The following is a 16,829-nucleotide window of genomic DNA, read 5'->3' on the forward strand; positions in this document are numbered from 1 at the left end:
TGGGGAACTTCCTGAGGCCTGAGGAGACACGGGCTGCGCTGAGGACGGAGATGATGCCGCTTTGACTGCAGCTGGGGCGCGAGAGTCGCCATCTTGGAACGCGCTCACAGCAGGGAAGAAGCTGGTGAGTTTTGCCGGACTGCGGCGCCTCTTACCCCTCGGCATGGCTGATATTGGTGCCGCTTGTAGCAGGGTGCTTATGCATTCCTCCGGTGCTCACAGCAGGGAGATGCAGGGACTTGCAGGGCTGTTTTTTGCGGATTTTGGTGCCGATGGCTCAGGAGCTCAGGAGCCAGCCGTCTGTCTCCATGCGCCGCTAGCCACGCCCCCACTGCAGAACCCGTTTAAGTCATATCCACCAGCACCGTTCATGATATAATATCACTGTAGCGTGAACTTTATATTTGTTCCATAAATTTCACCTGAAAGCCACATATTCCCAACTTTTTGTGAGTAGTGTATATGTGTTTTGTAAAATGTAGCATTTGGATAGATTTGTAGTAAAACTTCTCTAATAGTATATTTTAAAATAATACCATTTTATATGATTTTATTGCTTGAGCATTTAATATATATATATATATAGTGTGTGTTTGAATATCTCGTATCTCACCGTAATGCCTAGAGAGCAGTTTGTGGTTCATCTGTTCCTTTCCTTGCTGTAGTTTAATCAGTTGAGTTTTACTTGTGTTTTCTTTATTGAATTGCACTACTCAGCAAAGCAAATTGTGGTTGCAATTTCAGCCTCAGTAGATTTGCCTGTGTATTACATTACATGCTTTATTAATGAACTAGCAGGCTGATGCCAAGAAGGATCTGCTTATCCTGGAACTGTCTCTATAGTTGGCAGGGTCTTTAGTAGTTCCTATCTTTTATTATAAAATCCTTTGTTCTGTATGTTTAGCTGTATATTGTGTCAGTCTGTGTTCTGTTCAAACAAGACTCTTACAGAAAAAATAAATAAAAAAAAGCTGAAGTAAAGCCAAGTAGACACTGGTGTTATCCTATCTATTTTAAAAGGCCCTGTCACCACAAAATGGATTACATTTAAAACTTTCTGACTTTATTTGTATACGGGGAGGTGTTATCAGTGATTGATGGCATTTCCTGTGTAAGTGTGTATACAGAGATAGCTGGCAGTCACTGATAGATGTACAGTCGTGGACAAAAGTTTTAAGAATGACACAAATTAGTTTTCACAAAGTTTGCTGCTAAACTGCTTTTAGATCTTTGTTTCTGTGATGTAGTGAAATATAATTACACGCACTTCATACGTTTCAAAGGCTTTTATCGACAATTACATGACATTTATGCAAAGAGTCAGTATTTGCAGTGTTGGCCCTTCTTTTTCAGGACCTCTGCAATTCGACTGGGCATGCTCTTAATCAACTTCTGGGCCAATTCCTGACTGATAGCAACCCATTCTTTCATAATCACTTCTTGGAGTTTGTCAGAATTAGTGGGTTTTTGTTTGTCCACCAGCCTCTTGGGATTGAGATCTGGGGAGTTTCCAGGCCACGGACCCAAAATGTCAACGTTTTGGTCCCCGAGCCACTTAGTTATGACTTTTGCCTTATGGCACGGTGCTCCATCGTGCTGGAAAATGCATTGTTCTTCACCAAACTGTTGGATTGTTGGAAAAAGTTGCTGGAGGGTATTTTGGTACCATTCTTTATTCCTTGTGTTTTTGGGCAAAATTGTGAGTAAGCCCACTCCCTTGGATGAGAAGCAACCCCACACATGAATGGTCACAGGATGCTTTACTGTTGGCATGACACAGGACTGATAGTAGCGCTCACCTTTTCTTCTCCGGACAAGCCTTTTTCCTGATGCCCCAAAAAATCGGAAAGAGGCTTCATCGGAGAATATGACTTTGCCCCAGTCCTCAGCAGCAGAGGTCGCAATAACGCCTGTACAAGCGTCATAGACGCCTGTTCAGGCCATTTTACTCCCTGGAAAAAGTCTAAGGCGTACCAATACGCCTTAGACTTTTCCCTGCCATTCATCAGTGCAGTGAGCGATGTGAACGGCACGGGCAGCGCCGCAGGGATGTCCGGTTCATGAACGAATCGTTCTTTTGAATCGATTCAGTTCACTGAACCGGAGGAGTCCATTCCTCTGACTGAGCTGATCCGTGTGAAGCCGCTCAGTCAGATAGCAGAGCAGAGAGACGCCGGCAGCAGGGAGGAGTATAATCTGATCCTAGAGTGGAAGCCAGCCCCTCCCCTCCCCGGCCTGCAACCTCTGAGTCACACACTGTACAGGAGGGAGTCTAAGAATCGAATGAGTCACAGGTTAAAAGAATCTAAAGATCGGACTTAGGCCTCATGCACACGACCGTTGTGTGCATCCGTGTCCGTTGTTCTGTTTTCCGTGATTTTCTGCGGACCCATTGAAAACTCGGAAAATGCACCGTTTATCATCTGTGTCCGTGATCAGTGTTTCCTGTCCGTCAAAAAAATATGACCTGTCCTATTTTTTTGACGGACAACTGTTCACGTCAATGGGTCAGTGAAAAAACACGGAGGCACACAAGATTGCCATTCGCGTCTGTGATCCGTGTCCGTAGGCTACTTTAGCACAGACGGATCCGTAGATCCGTCTGCATACAGCTTTTTCTGAGCTGAGTTTTCACATCGTGGAACACTGACACTGCGGATCCGCAAAACACGGACATCGGCAATGTGCTTTCCACATTTTGCGGATCCGCACATTGCCAGAACTATATAGAAAATGCCTTTCAGAACAAGAATAGGACATGTTCTATAGGCTCTACAAAAAACGCAGTGTTCACCCGATCAGGCCTGATCTTGTGCACACACTTGCGTGCAGTCCGCCCTACCGCAGTGACAGAAATTAATTTTTTTCTGATCACTGCAAAAACACCGTAAAATCGCTGCGGCTTTAAAAAGATCACTTTTGAGGGGCATGGCGAGTTCATAGAAGAATTGGGCACAAGTTAGCGGAAATATATATATATATATATATATATATATATATATATATATATATATATATATATATATATATATATATAATTATAATTTTTTTTTATTTTTTTTTCTTCTTCTTACAAAGTCTCATATTCCACTAACTTGTGACAAAAAATAAAATCTCACATGAGCTCACCATACCCCTCACGGAATCCAAATGCGTAATTTTTTTTGACATTTATATTCCAGACTTCTTCTCACGCTTTAGGGCCCCTAAAATGCCAGGGCAGTATAAATACCCCACAAGTGACCCCATTTTGGAAAGTAGACACTCCAAGGTATTCTGTGAGGGGCATGGCGATATTCCTTTTAATTTTTTGGCACAAGTTAACGAAAAATGTTTTTCTTTTTTCTCTTACAAAATCATTTTCCGCTAACTTGTGCCAAAAAAATAAAAAATATTCTAGGAACTCGCCATGCCCCTCACGGAATACCTTGGGGTGTCTTCTTTCCAAAATGGGATCACATGTGGGGTATTTATACTGCCCTGGCATTTTAGGGGCCCTAAAGCGTGAGAAGAAGTCTGGAATCCAAATGCCTAAAAATGCCCTCCTAAAAGGTACTCATTGGAATTTGGGCCCCTTTGCGCACCGAGGCTGCAAAAAAGTGTTATGTGGTATCGCCGTACTCGGGAGACATAGGGCAATGTGTTTTGGGGTGTCTTTTTACATATACCCATGCTGGATGAGAGAAATATCTCTGTAAAAGACAACTTTTCCCTTTTTTTTTTTTTTTTTTTATACAAAGTTGTCATTTGACAGAGATATTTCTCTCACCCAGCATGGGTATATGTAAAAATACACCCCAAAACACATTGCCCTACTTCTTCTGAGTACGGCGATACCACATGTGTGACACTTTTTTGCAGCCTAGGTGCACAAAGGGGCCCAAATTCTAAAGAGTATCTTTACGATTTCACAGGGCATTTTTTACGCATTTGGATTCCAAACTACTTCTCACGCTTTAGGTCCCCTAAAATGCCAGGGCAGTATAACTACCCCACAAGTGACCCCATTTTGGAAAGAAGACACCCCAAGGTATTCCGTGAGGGGTATGGTTAGTTCATGTAAAATTTTATTTTTTGTCACAAGTTAGTGGAATATGAGACTTTGTAAGAAAAAATAAATAAATAAATCATTTTCCGCTAACTTGTGACAAAAAATAAAAACTTCCATGAACTCACTATGCTCATCAGCGAATACCTTAGGGTGTCTACTTTCCGAAATGGGGTCATTTGTGGGTGTTTCTACTGTCTGGGCATTGTAGAACCTCAGGAAACATGACAGGTGCTCAGAAAGTCAGAGCTGCTTCAAAATTCACATTTTTGTACCATAGTTTGTAAACGCCATAACTTTTACCCAAACCAATAAATATACACTTATTGCATTTTTTTTTATCAAAGACACGTAGAACAATAAATTTAGAGAAAAATGTATATAGAAATGTAGTTTTATTTGAAAAATTTTACAACCGAAAGTGAAATTTTTGCAAAGATTTCTGTAACTTTCGATTAATCGAAAATACTAAAAATGTCAGCAGCAATGAAATACCACCAAATGAAAGCTCTATTAGTGAGAAGAAAAGGAGGTAAAATTAATTTGGGTGGTAAGTTGTATGACCGAGCAATAAACCGTGAAAGTGTAGTGCAGAATTGTAAAAAGTGGTCTGGTCATTAAGGGGGTTTAAGCTAGGAGAGCTGAGGTGGTTAATGACAGCAATGAAATGCAGTGGAAAGGTTTTTTGGGGATTAAGTTAATTTTCATGGCAAAGAAGGACTATGCAATTCATCTGATCACTCTTCAGAACATTCTGGAGTATATGCAAATTGCTATTATAAAAACTTAAGCAGCAACTTTTCCAATTTCTAATATTTATGCAATTCTCAAAACTTGGCCACGACTGTACACGGGGGAGGTGTTATCAGTGATTGCATTCTCTGTGTAAGTATGTATACAGAGATAGCTGGCAGTCACTTATAGCAGTACACGGGGGAGGTGTTATCAGTGATTGATGGCATTCTCTGTATAAGTGTGTATACAGAGATAGCTGGCAGTCACTGATAGATGTAAATGGAGAGGTGTTATCCGTGTTATCAGAAATTTTAATACTCGTGACTTCTCCTCACTATAGGTCATCAGTATCTGATCTGTGGGGGTCCCAGGTCAGCTGTTTGAGAAGGCAGCGGCAATTGCAGTAACTCTGTGGCCTTCTCGCCAGGCGGAGTGACGACACATTCATCGGTCATGTGGCCTAGGAGCAGATCAGCCTCATTCAAGTGAAAGGGCTGGGTGGGATACCAAGCACAACCGTTATACAATGTATGACGCTGTGCTTGGTGAACACAGAGAAGGCCATGGCACTCACAGGCACACCGGTGTCTTCTCAAACAGCTGATCGTCAGGGGTCCCAGGTTTTGGACCCCCACCGATCAGATACTGATGACCTAACTAGAGGATAGGTCATTAGTATTAAAATCTCCCCAAAAAAAAAACTTTTAATACTTCTGTAGCGCACTAAGGCCTCATGCACACAACAGTATTTTTTTACGGTCCGCAAAACGGGGTTCCGTTGTTCCGTGATCCGTTTCTGTTTTTGTTTCCGTGTGTCTTCCTTGATTTTTTGGAGGATCACCAGACATGAAGGAAAGTGAAAAAAAAATCTAAGTCAAGTTTGCCTTGCAAATGATAGGAAAAAAACGGATGCGGACGCGGATGACAATCTTGTGTGCCTCCGTGTTTTTTCACGGACCCATTGACTTGAATGGGTCCTCGAACCGTTGTCCGTGAAAAAAATAGGACAGGTTATTTTTTTTTTGACGGACTGGAAACATGGATCACAGACGCGGATGACAAACTGTGCATTATCCGAGTTTTCAACGGACAGAAAATCACGGAAAACGGAACAACGGACACGGAACACCACAACGGTCATATGCATGAGGCCTAAAGCTGAGTGATAGAAATTTTCTTTCCTAGAACAATACTTCAAGAGTGCTAATGGAGGATCACATATATAAATATATATATATATATATACAGACGTGGACAAAATTGTTGGTACCCTTTGGTCAATGAAAGAAAAAGTCACAATGGTCACAGAAATAACTTTAATCTGACAAAAGTAATAATAAATTAAAATTCTATAAATGTTAACCAATGAAAGTCAGACATTGTTTTTCAACCATGCTTCAACAGAATTATGTAAAAAAATAAACTCATGAAACAGGCATGGACAAAAATGATGGTACCCCTAACTTAATATTTTGTTGCGCAACCTTTTGAGGCAATCACTGCAATCAAACGCTTCCTGTAACTGTCAATGAGACATCTGCACCTCTCAGCAGGTATTTTGGCCCACTCCTCATGAGCAAACTGCTCCAGTTGTGTCCGGTTTGAAGGGTGCCTTTTCCAGACTGCATGTTTCAGCTCCTTCCAAAGATGCTCAATAGGATTGAGGTCAGGGCTCATAGAAGGCCACTTTAGAATAGTCCAATTTTTTCCTCTTAGCCATTCTTGGGTGTTTTTAGCGGTGTGTTTTGGGTCATTGTCCTGTTGCAAGACCCATGACCTGCGACTGAGACCAAGCTTTCTGACACTGGCTAGTACATTTCTCTCTAGAATTCCTTGATAGTCTTGAGATTTCATTGTACCCTGCACAGATTCAAGACACCCTGTGCCAGACGCAGCAAAGCAGCCCCAGAACATAACAGAGCCTCCTCCATGTTTCACAGTAGGGACAGTGTTCTTTTCTTGATATGCTTCATTTTTTCGTCTGTGAACATACAGCTGATGTGCCTTGGCAAAAACTTCGATTTTTGTCTCATCTGTCCACAGGACATTCTCCCAGAAGCTTTGTGGCTTGTCAACATGTAGTTTGGCATATTCCAGTCTTGCTTTTTTATGATTCGTTTTCAACAATGGTGTCCTCCTTGGTCGTCTCCCATGTAGTCCACTTTGGCTCAAACAACGACGGATGGTGCGATCTGACACTGATGTTCCTTGAGCATGAAGTTCACCTTGAATCTCTTTAGAAGTCTTTCTAGGCTCTTTTGTTACCATTCGGATTATCCGTCTCTTAGATTTGTCATCAATTTTCCTCCTGCGGCCACGTCCAGGGAGGTTGGCTACAGTCCCATGGATCTTAAACTTATGAATAATATGTGCAACTGTACTCACAGGAACATCTAGTTGCTTGGAGATGGTCTTATAGCCTTTACCTTTAACATGCTTGTCTATAATTTTCTTTCTGATCTCTTGAGACAGCTCTTTCCTTTGCTTCCTCTGGTCCATGTCGAGTGTGGTACACACCATATCACCAAACAACACAGTGATTACCTGGAGCCATATATATAGGCCCAATGGCTGATTACAAGGTTGTAGACACCTGTGATGCTAATTAGTGGACACACCTTGAATTAACATGTCCCTTTGGTCACATTATGTTCTGTGTTTTCTAGGGGTACCATCATTTTTGTCCATGCCTGTTTCATGAGTTTATTTTTTTACATAATTCTGTTGAAGCATGGTTGAAAAACAATGTCTGACTTTCATTGGTTAACATTTATAGAATTTTAATTTATTATTACTTTTGTCAGATTAAAGTTATTTCTGTGACCATTGTGACTTTTTCTTTCATTGACCAAAGGGTACCAACAATTTTGTCCACGTCTGTATATATATATATATAGTAATAGTATTTTACTCTTTACATACAGATCAGCTTTTATGATTTCCTATGGCATTTCTTTTTTTCTTCATTTCAGGTTTTCTTTCCTATCTTTACAATGAATCCCCTTTACAGAGTGTGGGGAGATCTGTGGTGATTTGTGATAACCGGTTGTCCTCAATCACACATGAACGGTGTCACATGCAGCACTGATATCGCAGCAGAAAGCTGCCTTTAGTTAAACCATGGCTAAAGTGTGAGAACTGTGACGAAGTGCAGCATGATCACGCTGTGATGTAAAGTGCAAACAAAGTCCTGTTTTTTCCTCACTGCTGTTTGCATCGTAGTGTGGGGAAACTAAAATGTAACTATAATGCAATATTAATGTTCTAATATGTTATGCAGAATATCAGTGACAGTTCTCCTTCAGCACAAGCTCCGGACTTGCTGAGTGCGCTACGAGAATTGGAGCAGCGCTGTAAAGATTTGAAAGAAGAAAATATCATATTGGTAAGAATTTATTTTTCTAATATCTGTAAGGCTACATTCACATAACCGTATGTGTTTTGCGGTCCGCAAATTGTGATGCCTATCCCTGTCCGGAAACGGACAAGAATAAGAGATGTTCTATTTAAAAAAACATTTTTTTTTGCGGGGCTACGGAACAGACATATGGATGCGGATAGCACATTGTCTGCTGTCCGAATTTTTTCTAGACCCCAAAAACCAGAACGGACACTGAAACGAAATATGTTTGTGTGAATTTGGATTTTCCAGACTTGCTGTCTAGACTACATGTGCATCTCATATGTAGTGATGTCAAGTGTCTTTTCGTTATACTGAAGATGTGTAGACAGATGGTATGTGTGAATCCTAGAAGTACCTCATTTATAGTATACAGTATTATTACACCAAATAATAGGTACAGCCTTAAGACGGTCTGCATGCCCTCTACTGCTTTGTTACCTATCAGCACTGAAATTGTCCTCCACACTTCTTAGTAGCCTGTAGACTTCAAAGGGGATGTGTCATCAGAAAATGGACTATTGTTTCAGTCATGTTTTTATGATGTCATTTTTAATTTTCCATGTCCCGATCTATATTTAAACAAAAAACATAAATTCCTGCAGTTTTCGCACTGGCCTCTAAGCCTAATAGGCATCACTTCTTGGTCTGTACAGATCACTTTACTGCAGTTATATACCATTCTAAACCTGCCTGTAATAAGGAGATACCACCTCTGTGTATAGATAAGACAGGATCCTCCATTCACAACAGGTGATTGGCAAGCTTATCTATTCTTTCCTTGTACAATGACCTCTGCACAGGTCACAGAACATGCCTAGAAGACTCTCCTCCTGACCATTGTGTCTATGGACCATGGGGCTGCCGTAAAGCAATTTTTTATTGTTGTGTAAAAGTTGTTAAAACAGCTCAGGCAAGATGGCCACCCCCATAATCATGTTCAGGAAACAGAAAAACAAAAAAAATCTACAATCAGAAAATAAAATAAGATTTGAAAATAAGGAGAGGCGTCTCCTTTAAGTCAGGAAGTGTCCAACCACAAAATGTTTAGCCAAGATTCAGACTTCACCTTATGTACAGTGTTCATTGTTGCTTTTAGGCCATTCCTGTGTAGTTATAGTTTTATTTTGGGGAATAATCTCTTAAAACCTTTTATCACACTTCTCTGGAGCCCTGCAGCAGTTTTTCCTTCAGGATTGCCCTGTTTGCTACCAGCACTATGTTTTAGAGGAGGTGAATGGCCTGAGAATTATGACATACATGGCAACATATTTTGTAGACGGGTCAGTTTTGATCTCCTTAGACCAGTGGTTCTCAGCCTTTTGACGCCAAGTACCCCCTAGTGATAAGAGGATCAAACAGGAAGCAATCTGTGATAAATGTTAACAAGGATATTCTCACACTGCTTTCATAGGCTGTGTTCTAAAGGTGGATATAGAAGAGCAGATAATCGTTTAAGCGATCGCCGACACGAGCGACTACCGACGGAACATTCTAGCAGACAACTAGCATTTTAATTAATTGAATTTTTTCCCCCAATCGTAATATCGTTCATACGCTTGCCTACACAGGACTATACTCGATGCACATTTACATAATGCAGTTCATTAACGACAAACATCGATTGTACTTGTTCGCATCAACGATTTCACAGACGTTGAACAAGCGTTTTTAGTCAGATCGCTCAATCGTTAGAAGCATTTACATTCCACAATTCTCGACCATCTTCCATCGCTTGCGTTTGAACCGTAACAATTATCTGCTTGTCTAAATCCACCTTAAAGGGGTTCTGCACTTTGTTTATAATGATGATCTATCCTCTGGATAGATCGTCAGCATCTGATCAGTGGGGGTCCGACACCCGGGACCACCGCCGATCAGCTGTTTGAGAAGGCAGCAGAGCTGCAGCAGCGCCGCGGCCTTCTCACTGTTTACCGCTGGCCAAGTGACGTCACGACTTGTATCACTGGCCTGGGCGGGACTAAGCTCCGTTCCCTTGAATGGAGCTTAGCCCCGCCAAGCCAGTTGATACAGGTCGTGACGTCACTCGGCCAGCGGTAAACAGTAAGAAGGCCGCGGCGCTGCTAGAGCTCCGCTGCCTTCTCAAACAGCTGATCTGCGGGGGTCCCGGGTGTCTGACCCCCACTGATCAGATGCTGATGATCTATCCAGAAGTTTAAATAAAGTGCAGAACCCCTTTTAAACCTATGTCAACACTTCCTTCAGATCTGACAGAAAAAATAGCTTGGCATGCAGCACTAATCTTCCTGTCAAAATGACACCACATTATGATCCATGATGGATGACTATTACTATTTAGTCTACTTTCACACCAGCATTTTCGCTGGATCCATCATGGATCAGCAGAAACGCTTTCATCATAATAATACAACCGTCTGCATCCGTTCTGAACGGATCCGGTTGTATTATCTCTAAAATAGCCAAGACAGATCCGTCTCTAAAAGCATTATTCTGTCCGTGATGGGGACTCAACCAAACGGAACAGAATGCATTCTGGTTCACTCCGTTTCATTTAGTTCAGTTTTATCCCCATTGACAATGAATGGGGACAAAACCGTTTTCCTCCCGCTATTGAGATCCTATGACTGATCTTAATAGTGGAAAGGGAAAACGCAGATGTGAACGTTTAAATGACATTCCATGCTATCAAACATACAGGAGAATACAGCCCTACACCCCTCTTACATCCATTGATGCCTCCTTTGATATACAGTACATGTTCTCTTTCCTAATCTTCTCCATTTGGACCAGACTGCCATGATGACTTCTTTTAGTCTTGTTTCATCTCTGCAGAGTTTCTCACACAGGTAACTTAGGTCCTACTTTTCCTTAATCCCCAATACTATTATGCAGAAACTGATAGTCCACATGAAAATACTAGTACCACACAGATAGTGCCCTCTTCAATAATAACACACAGTACTCTCAAAACATTGTGCCCAGCAAACAATGCCTCTGAAAGTAAGTGCTGTAAATGTATTGTCACCCAAAAACAATTGTGCTAGGCTGATACTGTGCCAAGGTGACCCCACAGTAATAGCGTTTGCAAAAGTCCCACCAGTAGTAGTAATTTTCTCCCAGATTACCCTTAGTAGTAATAGTGCCCCGAATAGTAGTAATTTTCCCCATTGTGCCCTAAAAGTAATAGGGTCCAACAGTGCCCATAGTAGTAATCATGTTCCCTATAATAATAGTAATAAAGTCCACCATAATGACCCCAGTAGTAATAATGCCAGCCTATAGTCCCCCAGTAGTATTAATGTCCTCCAGTAGTAGTGATGCCCACCATAGTGCCCCCAGTAGTCATAAAGCCCACATAGTATGCCCCAGAAGAAATAATACATGCCTTTAGTGCTCCCAGTAGTAATAAAACCCCCATGATGTGCTTCAGTACAAAAAACAAAAGTGCCCACTTATAGTGCCATCAGTAGTAAAACTCCCATAATATGTCTCAGTAGAAAAAAAAGTCCTCTTATAGTGCCACCTGTAGTACTAATGTGCTCATAGTGCCAACCAAGTTTATAAGAATGACCCCCACTATAGTGGCCCAATAACAAGCTGCTCCAAGGTACCAAATAAAAATATTAACCTCCATGCCATTGTCTGACCTGTGGTGCAGAACATAGGCCTCTTCTGGTCTACATCCTGGGTTACTTGAGCTTCAGCTCAGGTGGTCATTAGGATGTCCTTGTGCATTCCTAGTGCCTGTGGCCTATGAGGGGAGTGGTGTGTGGCAGGGAGACATCGGCTCCCGTACCTTTCTGCAGCATTCAAGTGGCCCCATGTTGTAGGCAGGTCCAAATGATCAGAAGTCTGGGCAACACAAGTAGGCAAGGCCACAGTACCGTAGAGCAGCACAATGTACTGCCCTAGCAGAACCATGTACCACAGTGCATCACAGAATACTGCCCCATCAGAACCAAATACCACAGTGCAGCACAGAATACTGCCCCAGCAGAACCAAATATCACACTGCCCCAGCAGAACCAAATACCACAGTGCAGCCCAGAATACTGCCCCAGCAGAACCAAATACCACAGTGCAGCACAGAATACTGCCCCAGCAGAACCAAATACCACACTGCAGCACAGAATACTGCCCCAGCAGAACCAAATACCACACTGCAGCACAGAATACTGCCCCAGCAGAACCAAATACCACACTGCAGCACAGAATACTGCCCCAGCAGAACCAAATACCACACTGCAGCACAGAATACTGCCCCAGCAGAACCAAATACCACACTGCAGCACAGAATACTGCCCCAGCAGAACCAAATACCACACTGCAGCACAGAATACTGCCCCAGCAGAACCAAATACCACACTGCAGCACAGAATACTACCACCTTTGCCACAGTATTCAACTGTATTACCGTCCTAAGGACAGTGATACTGTTGAATTCAGGAGAGTGGCCGCTGGCCAAGTGCATTAGTATCTGATGCTTCTAGAATTAATTAATGCTGAGAGCATTAGATCATTATGTACCTGGCCGGTGGCCATGGTAATGGGTTGGCGCGGCCCCCTGGCCATTGGCCACTGGGAATATTCCCTGTATGATCTATGCAGGGGAGGGCTGGCAGCCTTAGTCCTGGGGGGGCAAATCCAGTCAAGTGGCACATTTTTGCCCCGCCCATTATTAAAAGCCCCTCCTACATATAATAGGCCACTCCCAACAAACACTGTACAGCTGAAATTCTATTGTTGAGGCCTGTCTCTACACATCATATGGACAGGGGAGACCTGTCCTGGCTGCACTGCCTGCTTTACATTATACAATAAACAGCAGGCTACAGCCAGGAAGCTCCTCCCTCCTCAGATCCTGCTCGAGGCCTGTGGTTCCCCCCACCATCTGCCACCCGGCTGTGGCCTGCTGCCCCTTTCGCCGTCCTCACCCAGCTCTGAATCCTCCTTCTACAAATGGCAGGGGGAGGAGCCGGAGCATCTCTTCTCCTACATAGCGCCACATACCTCTTACATCCAGTGATGTCACCTTTGTTGTAGACGTTCTCTTTCTTTATCTTCTCCATTCAGACCAGACCGCCATGATGATTTTTCTGCCATCTCCCGTCTCTGCAGAGATTGAGAAACAGAAATTAGTTTCCCACATTTCCATCATCTTCACATCTTCTGAACAGCCTTTCCTGCCACCCCTAATACTATACTGCAGAAACAGTCCCCCTGGAAATACTACTACCACACAGATAGTGCCCCCAATACTGTGCCCGCTGTGCCCCCAATACTATACTGCAGAAACAGTCCCCCTGGAAATACTGCTACCACACAGATAGTGCCCCCAATACTGTGCCTGCTATGCCCCCAATACTATACTGCAGAAACAGTCCCCCTGGAAATACTACTACCACACAGATAGTGCCCCCTTAAAAAATTATTGGCACACAGTGCTCTAAAAAAAATAATTGCGCCCAGACACTAATACTATAAAGATAATGTCCCCCAAAAATAATTGTGCTAAGCTGATACTATGCCAGGGTGCCCCCAAATTAACAGTGCTCCCCAAAATCCCACCAATAGAAATAATTCTCTGCCAGAGCACACTTAGTAGTAATAATGCCCCTATAGTGCCCTAGTAATCATGTTCCTCATAGCCCCCCAGTAGTAGTAAAGCTCCCCATAATACCCCCTAGTAGTACTAATTCTCCCTATAATATGACAGTACATGAAATACGCCCGCTTAGTGCCCGCAGTTGAGCTAATGTCCCCATAATGTATGCCAGTATTAAATACCCCTATATAGTGGCCCAGTAAATGCCCCCTTCCCCATAGTGTTCCCCATAATATGCCAGTAAAAAAATGCCCCTTCTTAGTGCCCCCCAGAAGATGCCCCTATAGTGCTCCTCTCCCCCACAATGTGCCAGTAAAAAAATGCCCCTCCTTAGTGCCACCATATTCCCCAATAGTGCTCCACTCCCCCATAGTGCCCCCAAATAATGCCCCATAGTGCCGCTCTCCCCTATAGTGCCTCCCATAATGTGCCAGTAAAAAATGCCCCCTTAGTGCCACCAAATGCCATAGTGCCACCATAATGTGCCAATACAAAAGGCCCCTTTAGAGCCCCCACTTCCCCATAGTGCCCCCAAATAATGCCCCTATAGTAACACCAGATGCCCCATAGTTCCGCTCTCCCCTATAGTGCCCCCCATAATGTGCCAATAATTAGAACAAAGCCCCTTTAGAGCCCCCCAGATCCCCCCATAATGTGCCCCCTTATAGTGCCAGCTCCCCCTATAGTGCAAGCCCCCCATAGTGACAGCTCCCCCATAGCCATAGTGACAGCTCCCCCCGCAAAGAAAAAACAAAACACAAATACTTACCTCCGTCAGCAGCGATGCAGGCCTCTTCCAGCCTGTGTCCCTGCTGTGTGCTGCCCGCCTCAGGCGGCACGATGATAATGACGTCATCGCGCTGCCTGAGCCGGCCTTTGATAGGCCGCAGGCATTAGTGCCTGCGGCCTATCAGAAGAACAGGAGAGGGACACGCTTCTCCCTCCCCTGCCCCACAGCACAGCCATCTGTATCGCTGTCCTGAGGACGGCGATACAGATTAATATGGAGATGAGCGCTTCCACAATGGAAGCGCTCATCTCCTACTGCCCGCTGCAATTACATCCAGGGCCGCGCCGCCTGTGGTGATTGGCGGTGCGGCTCTGAGGAATAAAAAATAATAATAATAATCATTTTGTTAAACACAGCCCAGTGGGAGTTTTTTTTTAGGGTGGCCTGGAGGGCAATTGCCTCCCTGCCCTCCGGCCCAGCCCGCCCCTGGATCTATGGCCAGTTCCCCCCCCCCCCCCCTAATGCCACAGTACTTTTTTTTTTTTTTTTCTTAAATCATTGCTATGTAGTCTGAATATTTTTACCACAATCTGTAGAACTGAGATTATAGGTTAATACATACTGGGGGAGATCAATCTACCAGTCCTGATCTTACTGTGCTGGGGTGAGATGCGTCTGATTTGTTAAGAGGCAGAAGCATCGCTGCCATGCCGTGCGCCAGAAAGTGAAGACTACACCGGCTACAGGCTAGTGAAGACTTCAGCTATAACTTTCTCCACTTTCTGTAGTAAAGTTCTAGCCCCTCACGCTAAGCCACGCCCCCTCCCTCGGAACTTCAGAAAAGTTCTGAGAAGCTCAAAAAGTCAGAAATTGTGGTGAACACATGGCGTGCGCCATAATCTGCTACTTTTTAATGCCACAATAGTGGAGTAAAATGTCCCTCCAGTGGGAATTTATCTTTCATTTGCACCAAATTTCTAGTAGTAAAAAGTAGCTTTTTTGGCACATTTGTGCAATAAGATGTGTGCCTTTTTGTGATTTTTAAGCTGCTCTTGGCGCTATAATGGGTGGAAGAGAAAGCATATGTTAAAGTGGTTGTCTGGTATCATGATGCTGATAACCTATCCTCTGGATAGGTCATTAATATCAGATCGGTGGAGGTGCAACTCTTGGTACCCCACTGGTCAGCAGTTTCAAGGGGCCATGGCGTCCCAACATGAATGCTGTCTACGTTGTAGTGGCAGTGCAGTATAATTTCAGGTCTTTCTCCCATTAAAGTGAATGGGACAAACGGCTGTAATTACACTGCACTTCCACTACAAGTGGATAGCATTCATGTAAACATTAAAGTCAACTTGAGCTTGTATGAGGACCGCAGCCCCCCCCCCCTCCCCAAACTGCTGATCAGTGGGGTGCTGAGAGTCGCACCTCCACCTATCTGATAGCGACGATTAGTGTTTAGGGAATCGAGCTTTGGATCCGAAGTCAATTTGTTCAAAACTTCGTTTGAGTTGAAATGTATGGGTTCCGGTAACGGAAATTCGTTAAGTCCCGCGAGACTTTGGTGAATAATTTTAGTCTTTGATGTTTAACTTGAAAACCAGTTTAAAACTTCCATCCGAAATCTGCTTTGGTACTAAGGTACCAGCTGGTACTGAAGCAGACTTCAGATTCCTGATTTATTTAGGTGTATGCCACATTCATCAACTGCGACTTTTTAAAATCTTGGTATCTTACTTTAGTAGCGTATGACAGCTGGATTAACCGCTTTAGGCAAAAGTGTTATGTTACAGATGTGCCAGATTTATCAAACAATGTGCAACATTTGATAAATTTGGCACAAATTACAGCAATTTACACTTGAGAAAAATTGATTTGGAAAAGTCCCTTTCTGATAATTTTCCACAGTTTCTTGGCAGCTAGGGTTGACTTAAGTGTTAATACTGAGTTTTGCTTGTGGTATCAGATGCCTTGTGTGTTAATCAGAGCTGAACCCGCACATCCCTCAATTTTCACCCCTGCAGCCCCCCTGACTTGAGCATCGGAACAGTTCATGCTCCGCCGCTCTCCTTCGCCCTGCGCTAAATTGCTCAGGGCAAAGGCATTTTCTGGAGTTCTGGTGACGTATCAGGCTCTCCATAGGGCTGCCAGGCGGAGGCTTCCGCCCAGCAGTGAGCCTGATGACATCACCGGCACTGATGGGTGGGCTTTAGCGCTGCCCTAACCTGTAAAACGGCTCGGGTAGCGCTAAAGCCCTCCCATCAAAGCAGTGACGTCACCGAACACACTGCTGGGCGGAGGCCTCCGCCTGGCAGCCCTATGGAGAGCC

General features: G+C 43.6%; 1 protein-coding gene across 1 annotated transcript in view; it reads left to right on the forward strand.

Annotated features, from left to right (window-relative positions):
• TSPOAP1 (TSPO associated protein 1) overlaps positions 1-16,829 on the forward strand; it is a 196,261-nt gene that overhangs the window by 59,962 nt on the left and 119,470 nt on the right. Inside the window, 2 exon segments of the mRNA XM_044285794.1 lie at positions 2,215-2,303; positions 8,097-8,168. Of these exon segments, the coding sequence (XP_044141729.1) occupies positions 2,215-2,303; positions 8,097-8,168 (161 nt within the window).

The sequence above is a fragment of the Bufo gargarizans genome, chromosome 3 (assembly GCF_014858855.1).
Source record: "Bufo gargarizans isolate SCDJY-AF-19 chromosome 3, ASM1485885v1, whole genome shotgun sequence".
Classification (NCBI taxonomy): domain Eukaryota; kingdom Metazoa; phylum Chordata; class Amphibia; order Anura; family Bufonidae; genus Bufo; species Bufo gargarizans.